The sequence below is a fragment of the Mastacembelus armatus genome, chromosome 23 (genome assembly GCF_900324485.2).
Source record: "Mastacembelus armatus chromosome 23, fMasArm1.2, whole genome shotgun sequence".
Taxonomy (NCBI): Eukaryota; Metazoa; Chordata; class Actinopteri; order Synbranchiformes; family Mastacembelidae; genus Mastacembelus; species Mastacembelus armatus.
In genome coordinates this window covers 1,798,985-1,816,868 of record NC_046655.1, presented here as the reverse complement: position 1 = coordinate 1,816,868, position 17,884 = coordinate 1,798,985, and the positions used below count along the sequence as shown (strand labels likewise).

Below are 17,884 nucleotides of genomic sequence, written 5' to 3'. Positions count from 1 at the left end.
CACAACTTCCCAGAAGAGCAACACTTTTATCACATTTGCTCCTAGTTAAGTCTGAGCCAAACTGCCCTGTGTTATTCTGCTGGAGCTCCCTGCATTGGTACTCTAACTGTGTCAGTGCTGTGGTCTCAGACTGCGGACTGCATTTTTTTTTTTTTTTTTTTTTCCCCCTACACAGTGCCCTTGTCTATCTGGGCTAATTCAAGGGTGTGGACTGCATATTTTTGCCCACAAACAAACTAATTCATGTGCCCAGGTTTTCAACTAGAAAATGTTAATTATCCTTTTGTGTGTTAAAAAATGAATTCAGAACAATTTCTGCAAGGCTCTACAAACTTCTAATCCTCTGGCCAAGCCCCTGCTTCTCCTTTTTTCTGTTAACCTACAAAAATGTCTGACTATTCCTTCTGCCAGAACTTTTCTCCTGTCCTCTCTGAACTTGCCATTCCCCTTTTTATCATTACTGTGCCCTTACCCAATCACAGATTTACCACCTCTCATTAAATTATTAGTGGATGTGTTACATTTTTACTGTTTTCTCTCTGCTTTTCTTCATTCCACTGTCTCACTGTGTACTCACAGATTTACTCTTATGTAAAGTCATCAGTAAAGCGCATCCCTTTTCACAATGCTTACACACCCCCATGAGTCCAGCCTGAGAGAAATATGTAGTACTACCAATAAAACACAAAGGAGCTGGAGGAGGAGGATATAGCAAAGGGACGGATTACAATGGAGAGACAGGGATTCACTGAGAGAGATGAGGAGTGGAAGATAGAAGCAGTGAGGGCGTTGACACTAAGCTGACAGAGAAGAACATTATCAGGCTGTTACACACTGAGCTGGCAAGCTCTTCCTTTCTTACTTTAACTCCTTTTCTTCTCTTTTTTCCTCCATTTTTACTGATTTTGCACATTCTCATATTCCACACATTTCCCTCATCTTTCAGCATTTAGGCATGTAAAAATGTCTAAATAAACTCTTTTTAGGTGTATCCTAGTGTGGCTGTTCCCATCATTTTTGGCTTGTGACTCCTAATGAATAAAGTAATATTGGGCCATTTCAGTTATCTGAACTACGACAAGTTTCACCTGACATTTTCCCTTAAACTTCATTTCATCATCAGAGGTAAAATCTAACTAAAACAGTAAACAATCGAGAAAAATGAATAGTTATCAGAATCAGAATAGGAATTTGTCTTGTGTCTGGTGCAAGCATACAGCATCTCACAGAAGTGAGTACACCCCTCACATTTTTGTAAATAATTTATTATATCTTTTCATGTGACAACACTGAAGAAATGACACTTTGCTACAATGTAAAGTAGTGAGTGTACAGCTTGTATAACAGTGTAAATTTGCTGTCCCCTCAAAATAACTCAACACACAGCCATTAATGTCTAAACCGCTGGCAACAAAAGTTTTTAGAATAAACTAGAAAAAAAGAATAAAAATAAAATAAATACTATATATATATATATATATATATATATATATATATATATATATATATATATATACAGTGAGTACGGAAAGTATTCAGACCCCTTTAAATTTTTCACTCTTTGTGTCATTGCAGCCATTTGCCAAAATCAAAAAAGTTCATTTTATTTCTCATTAATGTACACTCAGCACCCCATCTTGACAGAAAAAAACAGAAATGTAGAAATTTTTGCAAATTTATTAAAAAAGAAAAACTGAAATATCACATGGTCATAAGTATTCAGACCCTGTGCTCAGTATTGAGTAGAAGCACCCTTTTGAGCTAGTACAGCCATGAGTCTTCTTGGGAATGATGCAACAAGTTTTTCACACCTGGATTTGGGGATCCTCTGCCATTCTTCCTTGCAGATCCTCTCCAGTTCTGTCAGGTTGGATGGTGAACGTTGGTGGACAGCCATTTTCAGGTCTCTCCAGAGATGCTCAATTGGGTTTAGGTCAGGGCTCTGGCTGGACCAGTCAAGAACGGTCACGGAGTTGTTCCGAAGCCACTGCTTTGTTATTTTAGCTGTGTGCTTAGGGTCATTGTCCTGCTGAAAGGTGAACCTTCGGCCCAGTCTGAGGTCCTGAGCACTCTGGAAGAGGTTTTCTTCCAGGATATCTCTGTACTTGGTTGCATTCATCTTTCCTTCAATTGCAACCAGTCGTCCTGTCCCTGCAGCTGAAAAACACCCCCACAACATGATGCTCCCACCACCATGTTTCACTGTAGGGATTGTATTGGGCAGGTGATGAGCAGTGCCTGGTTTTCTCCACACATACCGCTTAGAATTAACGCCAAAAAGTTCAATCTTGGTCTCATCAGACCAGAGAAATTTATTTCTCATAGTCTGGGAGTCCTTCATGTGTTTTTTGGCAAACTCTATGCGGGCTTCCATGTGTCTTGCACTGAGGAGAGGCTTCTGTCGGGCCACTCTGCCATAAAGCCCCAACTGGTGGAGGGCTGCAGTGATAGTTGACTTTGTGGAACTTTCTCCCATCTCCCTACTGCATCTCTGGAGCTCAGCCACAGTGATCTTTGGGTTCTTCTTTACCTCTCTCACCAAGGCTCTTCTCCCACGATTGCTCAGTTTGGCTGGACGGCCAGGTCTAGGAAGAGTTCTGGTCGTCCCAAACTCTTTCCATTTGAGGATTATGGAGGCCACTGTGCTCTTAGGAACCTTGAGTGCTGCAGAAATTCTTTTGTAACCTTGGCCAGATCTGTGCCTTGCCACAATTCTGTCTCTGAGCTCCTTGGGCAGTTCCTTCGACCTCATGATTCTCATTTGCTCTGACATGCACTGTGAGCTGTAAGGTCTTATATAGACAGGTGTGTGCCTTTCCTAATCAAGTCCAATCAGTTTAATTAAACACAGCTGGACTCCAATGAAGGAGCAGAACCATCTCAAGGAGGATCAGAAGAAATGGACAGCATGTGAGTTAAATATGAGTGTCACTGCAAAGGGTCTGAATACTTATGACCATGTGATATTTCAGTTTTTCTTTTTTAATAAATTTGCAAAAATTTCTACATTTCTGTTTTTTTCTGTCAAGATGGGGTGCTGAGTGTACATTAATGAGAAATAAAAGGAACTTTTTTGATTTTGGCAAATGGCTGCAATGACACAAAGAGTGAAAAATTTAAACTGGTCTGAATACTTTCCGTACCCACTGTATATATATATACATACATACATACATACACAGAAATGTGAAGAGTGCATGAAGTGTAGTGCAATTTAAGAATGCTAAAGTGAAAAGTGACTGACTGTAGTTTGGGGGGGTCATATAGGGGTAACTGGGGTACTGTTCAACAGGTTGACTGCATTGGGGAGGAAATTGTTCTTGTGGCATGAGGTCCTGGTCCTGATGGACCGGAGTCTCTTGCCAGATGGGAGGGACTGAAAGAGTTCTTGTCCGGGATGAGAGGGGTTGGCTGCGATTTTGACTGTACGTCATCGACTGTAGTCGATCACCTTCTCAGCAGCGTGGATGACACACTGGTCTTGGTCTTGTCTTTGGCTGTAGTTGCAGCAAACCAGACCATGATGGAGGATGGATTCGATGATAGCAATCTAAAAGTTCACCAGCATCTTTGAAAGGAGGTGAAACTTCTTCAGCTGCCGCAGCAAATAGATCCTCTGCTGAGCCTTCTTGGTGAGGGAGCTGATGTTCTGCTCCCACTTGAGCTCCTGGGCGGTGCCCAGGAAACGCAAGGACTCGACAGAGGTCACTGGAGTATCACAGAGGATGAGAGGGTGGAGGGGGGCTGGGTCCTTCCTGAAATCCACAATAATCTCCATTGTTTTGAGGGAGCTGAGCTCCAGGTTGTTAGTGCTGCACCATGACACCAGACGGTCCATCTCACTCCTGTAGGCCGACTCGTCCCCATCAGAGATGAGGCCGATGAGGCTGTCAAACGTCAGGAGTTTGACAGACCGGTGATCAGATGTGCAGCCTTGGTATATAATTATAATTATATTTTTAATTTAGTTGCACTTCTCACACATTGTATTCTAACCACATCTCCCAGCGGACTGGGAAATTTCAAAAACATCTATAGTATTTTTAATACATGTATCTTACATAAATTTCTTCTTCTTCATCTTGAAATACCACAGGCCTTTTAGGATTTTTCACACATCCCAACCCACACACAGAGTGTAAATCCTGTTGAAAGACCTGTAGTCATGTTAATCTATAATGGATGCAAGGAGTGTGTATGGAGCCATGCGTGCACTGTGGATCTTTCTGCTCAGCCTCAGTGTGTGTTTGTGTATGACTGTGAGCATAGTGAATACAAACAATAGGTTTGCACTGCTGCATTCAGATTTCCTGCCAAGTGTGGGCAGAAGTGAACATCATCTTTATATAACATCATGTCACGTTAAACTGTTCTGTAGTAGATGTGTTACAACACCATTTAATATGCTTTTTCTTATCATATATTATTATATATGTAGCCTGAAACATTTAGATTTAATAATACTCATGTATATTTGCTACATCTCCAGAGACACTGAGTGAAGGTTTACTTTCAATAACAATTCTGTAAACAGTTTGAAGGAGAGAAAAGCACAAAGCCACTAGATAAAGTCCAAAAATCAGTCCAGAGCAAATGGACAGGTAAAATATTGGAAAATGTTATGTGTTGGTGGGAAGGAGAGGCGGTAGGACCCAAATGCTGAACCAAAAAAGGAGTTTATTTCTCCTGGGATCACCAAGGCAAGGAAAAACACAAAACACAGAGCCGAATGGAACAGGAAACTGAAAATCATTGAGTGAGACGGGAAACTAGAGAAGACCAAATGAAACGGGAAAACTGAGAAAACCGAATAAAATGGTAAACATAACACACTAAACACTTGCCATATGCAATAAACAGTTAGCTATCAAGTTCACTACTAATAATCATCAGGCACTAGGTAATGCTTCAACAACAAGCAATGGAAACAGGGAAGTATTTATAGAGAGAACACAAAACATAACTGACAACAGGTGAAACTAATGAAGTAAACTAGTGTGAAGCTGCCGGGGACCAGTGCAAGGGGAAGGAGGAAGTCCTTTCAGTGTAAAAGGTCCCAAAGGGGAACCATGACAGGAAAAATATAAACAGGCACAGGCACAGGAGGCAGAGCTAGTGACTCTAAAGTTTAAAACTAAGTTGAGTGGGAGGTTGGAGGGGCAGTTCCAAAAAAAGCTTTAATTTGAAGTTTGCGTTGTTTCCCTGATTGTCACAGTGTCAAACAAGGTCTTGCTTCATAAATTGCTAGAACATAGTCTGGAGAGCATGGTTTACAGAGAGAACATGCAACAAAGAGAAGACCCATTAAAACCCACTACTGGACGTAACAACAGACAATTGTATACCTATACCTGTACTACACTACGCTACCTGTACCAGCACTACAATGTGCATTCAGCATCTCTCTGTTAAGACATGAGTGTTTTCCAAAGTGTGAAAGAAAAAAATAAACTGCCTACACAAGCACTGTCTCACGTCACCAAAGCACTTTTACTGCCTACAAACCTATCTGTCTACTTGTCACATCTATAGCTTCATTATATGTATTATCTCTGATACCTATCAATGATGAATGAAACATCACTCAACTGGTTATGTCAGGGCCTGTTTGCTACAAAATTTGTCCACCAGATGTCAGTACTCAGAAAATGAAGGTCACCATATCATCATCAATAGTCATGGGAGGAACACTATAGTTATGAAGGCACAAGAGAAATCTGGCAGCAGCCTAGGGGGAAAACACCTGGTATACATTTAATCTGAAGCTGATGTGGAGGCTGGATGGGGGGAATGCCCAGAAGAGAATGTGATTAAATGACAGTGACAGGACTGGGATTGTGTGTTTATGATGTTAGTATGCTAATGTTTCTTAACTAGATAACATTGATGGCAAATTGAAGAATTGTTGGTGTATATTTTAATAAAAACTAAGATGAAAAATCACAAATTTGGTAGAATTGGCTACCATTGTACTAAATTTTGTGGTAAAGTATCCATTAGATATTTCAGCTTGGGCCAAACTGTGTTGACTGACACAGCCAACTCCAGAACTGTGCTGTAAGTGTGGCAGCTAAAAATAAGGCAGTTAGTGGCTACTTAGGCTTGGCCATGTCACACAACCAATTATAAAGCAGTCTTTCATTAATTCCTGTTCATGAAAACTCAAAGATCAGAGGTCTATTCCCCTCTCAAGGATTTATGGACACTGGTACTACATGGACATCAGCAAAACAGCTATAATTGGAAAGAGCAGGTTCAGCTTATTCTAACAGTAGGTATATTTCATCTGTGCATTTAGGGCACAGTCATGATAATTCTTTGATAAGGTAAATAAATAATTTTTCTCTCAGGTCTTGTACAAATCAGTCCTAAAATAAGATTTTTGTATCTTGTTACGGCTCCACTGATGGATCAAGGGAGTTCTGAGGTTATTAAGGCTGTGTTTATTCAATTTGGGACACTAATGAATACACTGCTCACTAACATTTGTTTTGCACCTGGTTGGAGAGCTAAGCTGCCGATCTGTTTTCCCCACTCAATGCAACCCCCCCCCCCTAAAAGAAAAACAGAGCTGCTAGAGTACAGCTGCACTGTTACCAACTTGTTAAAAGTTAGTCCAAGGGCATTTTATTATGAGGAAAGGGAGTTATCCAATATTGTTTCATATAGATGATTTTTCTGACAAGAATTCCAGCTTAATAAAAAAAACAAATTTATTAAGCTGGAATTATTGGACAGGGCCTTATAATATGACAAAGCTCCAGGACGTTGCAGTTTTAAGGAATTCTAATTCATTAAATCGTAGTAAAATGATTTTCTGGTCTTCATACCGAAATAACTTTTAGATGTTTAGAAATTTAGAGATTCATATTTTTGAACTTCTCACCTTATGTTAGCTCCAAATATACCAATTCACCAGTGTGTGTTATTATAGTGTATTAACATATAATCAACCACACTGTTGAATCCCTTCCTTTATGGTGTCTGCTACTACACCTGCCACAACTGTTCGTCATTCTTAGTCATGGCTACTTCACTATGATTGGAAAAGAGTTGTTTAAAGGAGGGGTTTATCAATCACCCAGCTGGAATGTTGGCATGCTATTCAATAGCTTCCATTCTGACTATAGTTATGGCTCAGTAGGTCCCTACTCACCTACTGGACAGTTCAGTAGGTTGTTTTAATCCTACTGATCTTCATTGTCATCATTACGTAAGTACGTCCTTAGGTTTAAGCATGACAACTACTCCATTAAGCATTAAAACAAAAAAAAATGTGAAAACGTATATTTATGTCAGTTGCTAATGCTAATCACCACTGACTCTTCACCTCTAGCTTGTGTAGTAGACTCCTACGGACCTATATAAATGGGACTGATGTACGCTCAGTCAAATTGGCAGAATCAATTATAGTTAACTGATTCTATGGCTTAGGGCAGGGGTTCCCTAAATCGGGGTCCACCCCAGAGGGGACACGTGATGATTTTCAGAATCCTATTGATGTGACCCCTAAGGTGATTACAACAGATTAACCACAGTATCATTTACAGATGACAGGTATGTATACATCACAGGTGTCTCACACACACACACACAAGTCAGCGTGCACCATTAGATTTTTTCTGAACAGTTCAAATCAATACACTAGGCTTTAACCCTAGGATATTATTTTTCAAAATGAAATGTTTAATACCAACCAAAGGCAAGGCAGAGAAGGCAGTGGAGAACCACTGTCAGAAAGGCAATCGGCTTCCGGCATGGGGGGAGGAGGAGGAGACCACTGTAAGGGGGTCCATAAGCAGTTGGACCAGCTTTCCTCCAAGTGTTGCGAGTATCGAGAGGAGTATATCCAGTTTGGATTTAAATGCATTGTTATCAATGAAGTACAACATCCCCAATGTGTAGTGTGCACTGAGGTGCTTGCATGAGAGGTTAAAGCCTGTAAAAATGCTCAGACACTAACTCCTCTCTTGCTGCTAAACCAGTAGACTTTTTCCTGCTGAAAGAATTGCAAAGCACAAAAAGCATCATATGAGTTGGCATATTTAACTGCATAGGCAAAAAAGCCACACACAATCATGGAAATCCTAATAAAACGTTGCGATGACTATGAGTCAGACAATGCATGGGGATGAACAGGCGTGGGAGCCAGAAGCAGTGTCGTCGTCTGACGGGACCATATCGTCTCGAACAGAGCCTAGGAAATAAAGTGTCAGCTGATTGACAGAGTGCAGAAAGGGAAATATGCTTTGCAGTTAGATGAATCCAGAGATGTATCAAACTGCCCCACTGCTTGTTTTCGTCGGATACAGTTTTGAAGGAAAACTTAACAAGGGCATGCTGTTTTGTACCCCACTGGAGATAAAGTGCACAGGCAAGGACATTTTCACAAAACTTCAACAAACCAAAAGAACAGGGACTGTCTTGGAATGAGTGCATTGGTGTGTGTAGAGACGGTGCTGCAGTAATGGTAAGGAAAAAGAAAGGACTAAAATCAAGTCTTAAAAGTGGTGCCCCACGTAAACTTTACGCATTGTATTACCCACAGAGAAGCTCTTGCAAGTAAAACGCTCGACCAAGAGCTTAAAAGTGTTCTTGAGACTGCGTTAAAAATTGTTAACATAAAGTTACGTCTACTCTACACCAGGCTGTTCGCCACTCTCTGCAATGAACTGGGATCGAAGCATCAGGGCTTACATGGAGATTACTTTAACTGACATATTCTACTTTTATCTTATAGTAAATTGTTATATGTAAAATCATATCATGGTTGCCAGGCTGTTCTGTTCTTTTTGTTATCGCTATGCCGGTGTTTGGATATGTGAGTCCAGCGTGCATGTTTTCTTATGTTTCAGTCACCTCTAGGGGATCACGGCCTGAAAAGTTTGGGAACCCCTTCAACTATTTTAAAATCAGGCCTCAAACACATTTAAAACAACATCTTTTCCCCTGTTCGCTGTAGCCTTCTGTAGATTGGAAACATGTCAGCACAAAGCTGTACTGACTCATTTTTTTATATCTGGTGTATGGTACAGAACCTGCAAATTGCACCTTGTCACTGAGGTTGTCCTTGTTAAAAAAATAATTTAAACAAGGTGACAGAAATCATTTATTTACAGCAGCAGGGGAAGAGCAGAGAAGCCCACTCACCATTGTAAATGGAGTCTGGGAACATGGTTAATCTGTGCAGAGGTGAGACATCACAAGATTTGAAATGCCCAGTCACTGGTTGTGAATGGATTAGCTAGTTCTGAATGTGCAATAATGAATATTATCACAAGAAACATGACGGTCATTGCTGTGCTGCAGGGTGGAATTACCAACAATGACTTTACCTCACACACATTAAAACACTGTATATGTGCGTGTGCATGCAGGGTGGTTGTTGCCCATAAACTGTTAAAAAACATCAAATTAAATCTAACTGGCTTTGCTAAATGATTACCTGCTTGTATGTGTGTGTTTTAAAGCGTATGTGTGTGTATGTGTGTGAGAAAGAGAGTGTGAATGCGCTGTAGGCACAAGTATATCAGACACATGTAATCAACCTCATAGCAGCGCCTAAATATTTTAACAACACACTGTTTTGCCTGCTGGTGTGTTGTTTTCAGACTGCAGTATGACTATCCACTTAAAGTCGAGGTTCATGAGATTTCAGGTCAAACAACACTTGCTTAGCTGTGGCAGAGGGGTTACATTCTAGTAGTTGCAGGTAGGTTTGTAGCACATGCTTATCGCCCTGCCTGCAAGTATTTGGAACAACTATAAATACCTTTGCCTTGAGATGACCATTTCAAATAACATGGACCTTAGTGTTTAACCCATTTGATAGATTCTAGGGATCTAGCAGGAAAGAACAAGGAAATGTCTACCAGTATATGATGATTCATAATTGTCACGTCTTGCATGTTCTGCTCTTTGTGGGATTTTGAAACACTGACTTGGATTGTGTTTTTGTCCTCAGAAAACAAGCTCACCACCAGGCCAAAACATGACTAAAATGACTCACAACCTCACTCTTTGTCTTGAACTCCCTCTCCTACAGCTTCTGTAAGCTTTTTGGTCATTCTGTTCCAGGTACTGTCTGCTCAATAAAGCAGAAATAGTATTAACGTAAGCAGCATTTGTAGGGATATTTGTGTTTACCCACATCCACACAGGTAGACCAATATCTGCTGAGCCCAGCGGGAGAGCAGCAGTTCAACACTGTTCTGCTAACTGCATCCAATTTATGGCTTCAGTCTGCAGCAAGGGAACACTCAACAGCGAAGGACGTAATGCTCTCTAACCCTAGCTCCACACCATCCACTGTGTGAGAGTCCAACTTAGACGTCAGAGCAAACCTATCTATACATCAACTATTTATAACAACAATTTACATATATATCTGTTGTTGCCATCTCCAGATTTTGAATATATAATCATAAAACAAGCATAAGCTTCCTAGTGACTCCAGAGCATCAGGCTCACCTCGAAAATCCTATTCATGTCACCCATCTGTTTGAAGGGATTGGTGGGCTTAAGCTTGGCTCTTCAAACCCAGATGAAGAACACTAGTATAGTGAGAAAGGCCTGGCAGCTACCGGTGTGAATTGAGAGAATTTCATAAGCTTGGCATGGAACAGTTCAGATCCACTCAATCATTGTAATCCTGGGCAGTCTTGGTAATAGATTACCTACTCATCCTTCCTGCAGCCTGATGGAGAGAAGAGAGAGGGCAGTGAGCCATCCCTGAAGCACAGGGGAGCTGTGGATTAGCCTGCTAGCCCACTGCTGCAGGACTGAGGTTTTAAATAGCATGATACAGAGGAAATTTGAGAAATCTGAGTAGGTCCAGTAAATAAACCCCTCAGAGATTTAGGGGGTACTGTACTATACAGCTGCACTATTTCAACAACAAATCATCATATGTGAGAAAAAAAAATTTAAATTGAACATTATGACAATAAATGTTATAAGGAATATTATATTGTTATATTTAGGGAAAAATGGAAATGACTTTATTGTCAAAATCTAAAGCTCTGTTTCTCCAACTTTGGCTCTTTAGTATTATTCAACCTGCAGGTGTGAGATGTAGTCTGAGCTCCTGAGACTGGTCGTGATCATCCGAGCGTCACTGCTCCTTAGCATAAACTCTGTCTAATCTTGACACAGTAAGCACGCTGGTAGCACCCAGTGCTTCTTTTCTTTATTTCCCTCTATCCATCTATCTGAAGGAAGAAACTGGAGAGTGGGAGTGGGAGCAGATGGCAGAAGAAGCACAGACATAGCCAACGCAGCAGAAAAGTCCACCTTTCCCACCGGCCAGCAGGCATTAATCACACTTTGCCTCGCACCAACTTGTAGCGCTACCTATCAGCTGCTACATGAGAGCATGGGAGCTAACAGAGGCAAGTGAGTTTGCAGAGTCCACACACACACACTCAGAAACTGTGTGTATGGTTATGTGTAGGAAAGGAGGAGAAGTGTTTGGCACACTTGACAACATGCCAACTTCATGAACTTTATTACCATCTGCTGGTATTTGGCGCAGGCTAACATAGACTAGCTAGCTTGTGTGTGTGTGTGTGTGTGTGTGTGTGTGCGTGCGTGCGTGCGTGCGTGCGTGCGTGCGTGCGTGCGTGCGTGCGTGCGTGCGTGCGTGCGTGCGTGCGTGCGTGCGTGCGTGTTTTATTTCTGAATGGAACCCTTCTCTTAGCTGTCAGGGTTTATTTCCAACATGAACTGTACCACAAATACATTTTTATTGTTATGTTTTAAGATTATTTACTATGCACTACCAATTATCCATTCTAACCCAACAGAGCTTTTTCCTTAGAGCAGACTCACCTCACATTATGTTACCACCTCTGCATCAACTATTTTCAAATCAATTACTTATTCAAGTGTATTTACATTAACACAGTAGAGCAAACACAGGAGAAGGATATTTTCTTACTAACATGGAGATGGAAGAACCTGGTCAGAAAGAATAAAAACATCAACAAAAGAAAACTTTGATCTTGCTGTACCGTCAACAGTACTCGACACCCTAGCAATAACCAGGTGCAACATTTGAGTTTATATAGTAACTTCATGTTGTAACTAACTTATGGTGGAACCTGTTTTACTAAGTTATAGCCTAAAATTCCCAAACCTCATTCAAACTGATGTACTTTTGAAGCTGTGCTGGTGGAGGATGCTGAATTCAATTCTGTATGCTTCAAGGTTGGATCTGAATTCATTCAAAACTGACCTAGAGTACAATCTGTTGAACGTTTTATTTTTTAGGTTTTAAGACACACAAGAGCCATGCTCATTCCAGTCAGTCTAACAAAGCCCTTAATTTATTAGACTTTTACTCCCAGGACCATGGATATAAGTGAAATAACTACTACCTGGCATGAACAACACACACAAAAACCAACAAACTAAAAAGAGATGCTGACATGCATGAGTCTAGCACCCACCCACCCACACAACCAAACCCCACCTTACCAGATACAGACAATACAGCTCTTGCATAAGGCCAGCAGTGAAGCAGTCAATTGGTTGAATCAGTACATTTTCATCCCTGTAATGTTATGTCAGGACTCAGGACACAAGCTCCTGCTGTCACACGGACTGGCTCAGTCATTCAGACAGGTTGACACATGACTACAGCTGCATCAGCAATGACACAGCAAAGACTGCTGACTCTTCATCATCCAGGCACACACCCTTATGTGGGATATTCTGGAGTGAATGCATGTGTGTGTGTTTGTTTCTTGTATATTAACTGAGCAGTGAGTTGTGTGCAAGTCTCTGCAGGCCTACATTTACATTTTTTGTTAAACAATGCAGCAAGAGCTGGTGTGAGAACTTTGCATGAACCTTGATAATTGTTTTTTGGGCTCCGACTCTATCACTCCCCACAGGGAAACACTGAGCTTAGCAGAACTTTCAGTAGTTAAGATGTACTGTGCCAAAGAATGGCTGAGCATTCTTGACCAATACTTGACCTAAAGTATCATGTATCACCTAAGTATCACCTAAGAGGGGTATCAGGCCCACATCTCCATAGATCCTCAGGGCCCCACAAGACACACCACCACTCTCCACCACTAACTCACAAAATGTATATCCAGTAATTTCATAGGCTCCACCACAGAATGTGCCATTCTATTGACTAAGACCCACTGGTATAGTTAATAAAAGTGGCAACAGGGCAGCTCAAACCTTCCTTCCAGTAACTATGATTGCTGTTATCACTTAATGGTGCCTTAAATACATGGAGGCATACAAAATCATTCTACTGTATTTTCTGGGCTAAGTCATACTTTTTTTTTTTTAGTCCTCTGGCTTTTTTTAGTCCTCTGGCTTGTCCTGTGACTTACATAGTAGTAATCATAGTACATAGTAGTAATGTGTATATACCGTCATTTTGTTGAGTAGTCACTAGTGTTAGATGACTTAATACTCTATTATACCACCGAAAAAGTAAAAATGCTTTTGGTTACTTTAAACTTTAACTCCTAGTGTAACACAAGTGAAAATGCCACCCTGAAGAAGGAGCTATACTGCAGACTTCAAAGGGCAGGTAATAAAGTCTGCAGCTGAAAGTTTGGAGTGACTGTCGGCATTCAGGCAACCCAAGGTGGATGTGGTGTTTCATCTCTCCTCACCCTGATGCTGGCACAGTTGTTAAATGCTGCTGGACACAGATGAATTAATTTTGTAATGCATTTCTGCTTGTTGTTATGTCTAGCCTACATTCTTCATAGACTAATTTAGACTATAATTAGCATAATTAGAAATGTGACTTATACACTGAAGTGACTTATACATGTTGTTTTTCTGTTCAACAAGGCCATTTTTGCTAAAAGCGACTTATACTTCAGTATAAAGCCTAGAAATATGGTACACTGTGTTCTAACCTATGCTCTCTCTACTTCTATTATTAACAGTCATTTTAACCAGCAGAAAAATACACCAACAGGAACCCATCTGAAAGAATTGTTTATGCAGCAATAGTCCTGTTTTGATGAGTTGGGCTCATGACACCAAGAAAGCTCAAAACTGTGTTCCAGCATCTCTCTTTACCGGCACCCACACTGCCAATACACTCTTTAATTAAACCAATGAGCCAGGGCAACTGTTAACAAACAATAACTAGGCCATTGCAAACACAGACTAAACACCAACATTATAGGCATAAAAAATATGTATTAGACATAAATCCACACCATTTTCACATTTCAATAATGTGAAAATAGAAGGATTAACATATTAAGGGACCACAGGGCAATAATTTGCTAGACCTCATCTCAAAGGTCACATGCACATTTGGAATTTTAGGCCTCATGATCAAGAAAGAGGACCATTCATCGTGTGAAAGTACCTGTCCTAACATTTTATGAAAAGCTGACCACTAGAGGTTAGCTAACAAGGTGTACTGAAATCAAATATATGCATGTATTGAACATGAAGATTTATTATGTCTGGTCAGGAGGCAGTCTTAACTCTCTCTGAATCTGACTGGAACTCTGTCCATTTCTGTTCTCTTCAGGGTGTTCAGTGCCAGAGTTCCATTCTTTGTTCAGAGTTCAGCGTGTTCAGGATGCGTCTATATTGTTTTTTTGTGTCTTGCAGCACTGGGCAAGGAAATCCATCTTGTTCGTCCCATGCCTGTGCTTGGCACGATGTGATTGGTCCAGGAAGTTCTGTATCCTTGCTGGTGATTGGTTTAAATCTCACTGGTCATGTGTGAATCAAGAGAGTAACTTATTGTTGTAAGTTTTAAGAATGTTTTTCTAAGATGGGAACAATAATTTCTATTTCCACCCAGCAAATTTCAAACACATGACAAACTTAGTAACTAACCAGAGTCAATAGTCCAGCAACAACATAAATGAAAATCAAAACTTTAGATTAACTACAAGCATGAATAACAGATAAAAAAGAATAGCACAGCTTCACTGTAGGCTGACAATGATGCTCTGTAGATGTCTGGTCACACATTACATATTTAGCAGGAATAAGGAGAGGATATGAAGACCAGTTCATAAGTCATTGTATAGTTTTGAGATCCTTTCTGTAAGGGAGTAGTGTTAAGGTATTTATGGCAGGAGGTGAGCAGGGGCAGTTTGTTCGTCAAGAGGGGTTGTCTTTGTGAGGGCCGTTGGCCTGCTCCTTGTCAAAAAGGGAGTCTTGGCATTGTAGTACTTGTTGCAAGGGCCTGTACCATCACCGCTTCTGTATCTTAGTGGGTCACAAAGAGTTTCAGAGGGATATCACTCCTGCCTCAATCAGGAATGTGACCATATTCAACTGCTTCAGTCCGCTACAAAGGAAAGGTTTAGATGAAAAATGTTACACCTCATTCCTCACACCTTTTTTTTTCTTCTTTTGGCTTACTCCCATTCAGGGTCACCACAGCGGATCAATTGACTAAAACAATGCCCAATTCATTTCATTTCTATGTATTTATAAACTGTCACAAAAGCACAAAAGAGACGTGGATATTAGTGTTCTTGTGACCATGGAAGCTTTCTGCCAGCAGGGCGTCATATCACTGAAAATATTAGTTGTAAGTTGTCAAGTACATTTGGATAATCAATCACGTTTCAAAAAGGGCTATACAAGAAAGTTTCAAGCATAGACAGTGTTAGCAGATTTATGTGGAGAAATCCTACATTAAACAGCATCAGTCACACTGGAAGGACAATTGTAGCTTTGGCCAGTGTTCAGATGCAGATTGCTTGCTGATGCATTAAAATCACAGTTAACCCTCAGGGGTCAACGAACGCGCCGGCGCGTTTTGTGGCATCTTCTCCTGATAACGTCAAAACAAACTTAAATTACTTTGTCAGTTTTGATCATATAGATAAAAGCAATATATCATTTGAATCTGTAAAGGGTCTAGTTTTATTTGTATACACTCAAAATAACAAAACGCTGTGCTTTTGTAAAATGAAGAAAGCAGACAGGGTGCGCTCTCTGTCTTCTCTATCTCTGTCATCTCTCTTCACAGACACATGAATAAAACAACCAGCTAATACTTGCCTCATGAAAATGAGAAATATATGGCTGGAAAGCTTGAAATATCTTCTTTTAAATGAAACAATTCAATATCTCTTTGTATTTAATCCGTATGAAAGTAAGGAGCGGCACAGTTTCACCTCATTATAGCTAACATGATCCCACCTCGCACTGAGCCCACTGTTCATATGGAAATATTCTGAGGTGAGCCAGGTAGTTCTGTACATGCCCCTGAGAAATGACATAAAACGTCAAGCTTCACTATAAAATTTTGAGATGGCACCCTATGCGGGTGAAGAAGCGCTTCGTATGTTCCAGACAGGGATGAAGAGTTTACTTTGTCCTCAGGAGGAAAAACATGACTCACAAACATTTGCATCGGCATTGCATTGCAGTAACTGGAAGGCTCATTATGCGGATCTTTGGCTTCTCGGGTGAATCACGATTATTCATGATCAGGCACACCTTCCTGCATATGTTTTTTTTCTAAACAAAAAATGTCTTAGAAAATTTAAATCAGCGTATTGTTTTCTGTGAATGAGTGAACAAGATGACTTTCGCATAATATTTAAGCAAACCCTCTAAGTTACAAGACGCATTTCTTAAATGTCTTATGAACCAATGTTCTGTTTGTGTTTTATGTGCTGATTACAGTGTTATCAGACTTTAGCCATTAATATGTTAATATGTTTAAAAGCAATTGAATAAAGCACAAATGTCAGGGCATGTCATGTTTGCTATGCCAATGTCTCTGATAATCATGGAGCTCACCCGTTATCAGGTCCGCTTTCTGTCATTATGATATCCTCATGGAGGCAAAAGCATCTGCAACTTGAGGGGAAGATGATTCATATTTAAATATTTATGCATTGGTAAAGCCAGAAACACCCCTAACAACTTTCTTTAAGATGAACTGTGATTTGTTGTGCAGCCAACTCTGTGACGTGTATTCGGATAACTGTTAGGGCCTCTGGATAACGTGTTAAAGGATGTTTAGAATGAGAAGTCTGAGATAAAGTTTGTTGAGGACTGCACCCAGATTGCTAAGGTTAATGGCCGCAGCCACACACATATTCAACGGCCATGTACATAAATGTGTGTGCGCGCATTGGGATGGCAAGCACAACTGCTGAATGTACAGTGGGTACGGAAAGTATTCAGACCCCTTTAAATTTTTCACTCTTTGTGTCATTGCAGCCATTTGCCAAAATCAAAAAAGTTCATTTTATTTCTCATTAATGTACACTCAGCACCCCATCTTGACAGAAAAAAACAGAAATGTAGAAATTTTTGCAAATTTATTAAAAAAGAAAAACTGAAATATCACATGGTCATAAATATTCAGACCCTTTGCAGTGACACTCATATTTAACTCACATGCTGTCCATTTCTTCTGATCCTCCTTGAGATGGTTCTGCGGCTTCATTGGAGTCCAGCTGTGTTTAATTAAACTGATTGGACTTGATTAGGAAAGGCACACACCTGTCTATATAAGACCTTACAGCTCACAGTGCATGTCAAAGCAAATGAGAATCATGAGGTCGAAGGAACTGCCCAAGGAGCTCAGAGACAGAATTGTGGAAAGGCACAGATCTGGCCAAGGTTACAAAAGAATTTCTGCAGCACTGAAGGTTCCTAAGAGCACAGTGGCCTCCATAATCCTCAAATGCAAAAAGTTTGGGACGACCAGAACTCTTCCTAGACCTGGCCGTCCAGCCAAACTGAGCAATCGTGGGAGAAGAGCCTTGGTGAGAGAGGTAAAGAAGAACCCAAAGATCACTGTGGCTGAGCTCCAGAGATGCAGTAGGGAGATGGGAGAAATTTCCACAAAGTCAACTATCACTACAGCCCTCCACCAGTCGGGGCTTTATGGCAGAGGGGCCCG

At 40.6% G+C, this 17,884-nt stretch overlaps 1 protein-coding gene across 9 annotated transcripts in view; it reads right to left on the bottom strand.

The window, feature by feature from the left end:
• The window catches only part of LOC113141999 (pleckstrin homology domain-containing family A member 5-like), a 190,326-nt gene that overhangs the window by 153,705 nt on the left and 18,737 nt on the right, over positions 1–17,884 (bottom strand). Inside the window, exon 4 of one of the 9 annotated variants that reach the window (XM_026326717.1) lies at positions 14,861–15,301. The exons of the other annotated variants lie outside the window; for them this stretch is intronic. Within the exon in view, the coding sequence (XP_026182502.1) occupies positions 15,241–15,301 (61 nt within the window). The 3' untranslated portion in view covers positions 14,861–15,240. Of the gene's footprint in view, positions 1–14,860; positions 15,302–17,884 lie in introns of those variants that run through there. 9 annotated transcript variants of the gene reach the window in all.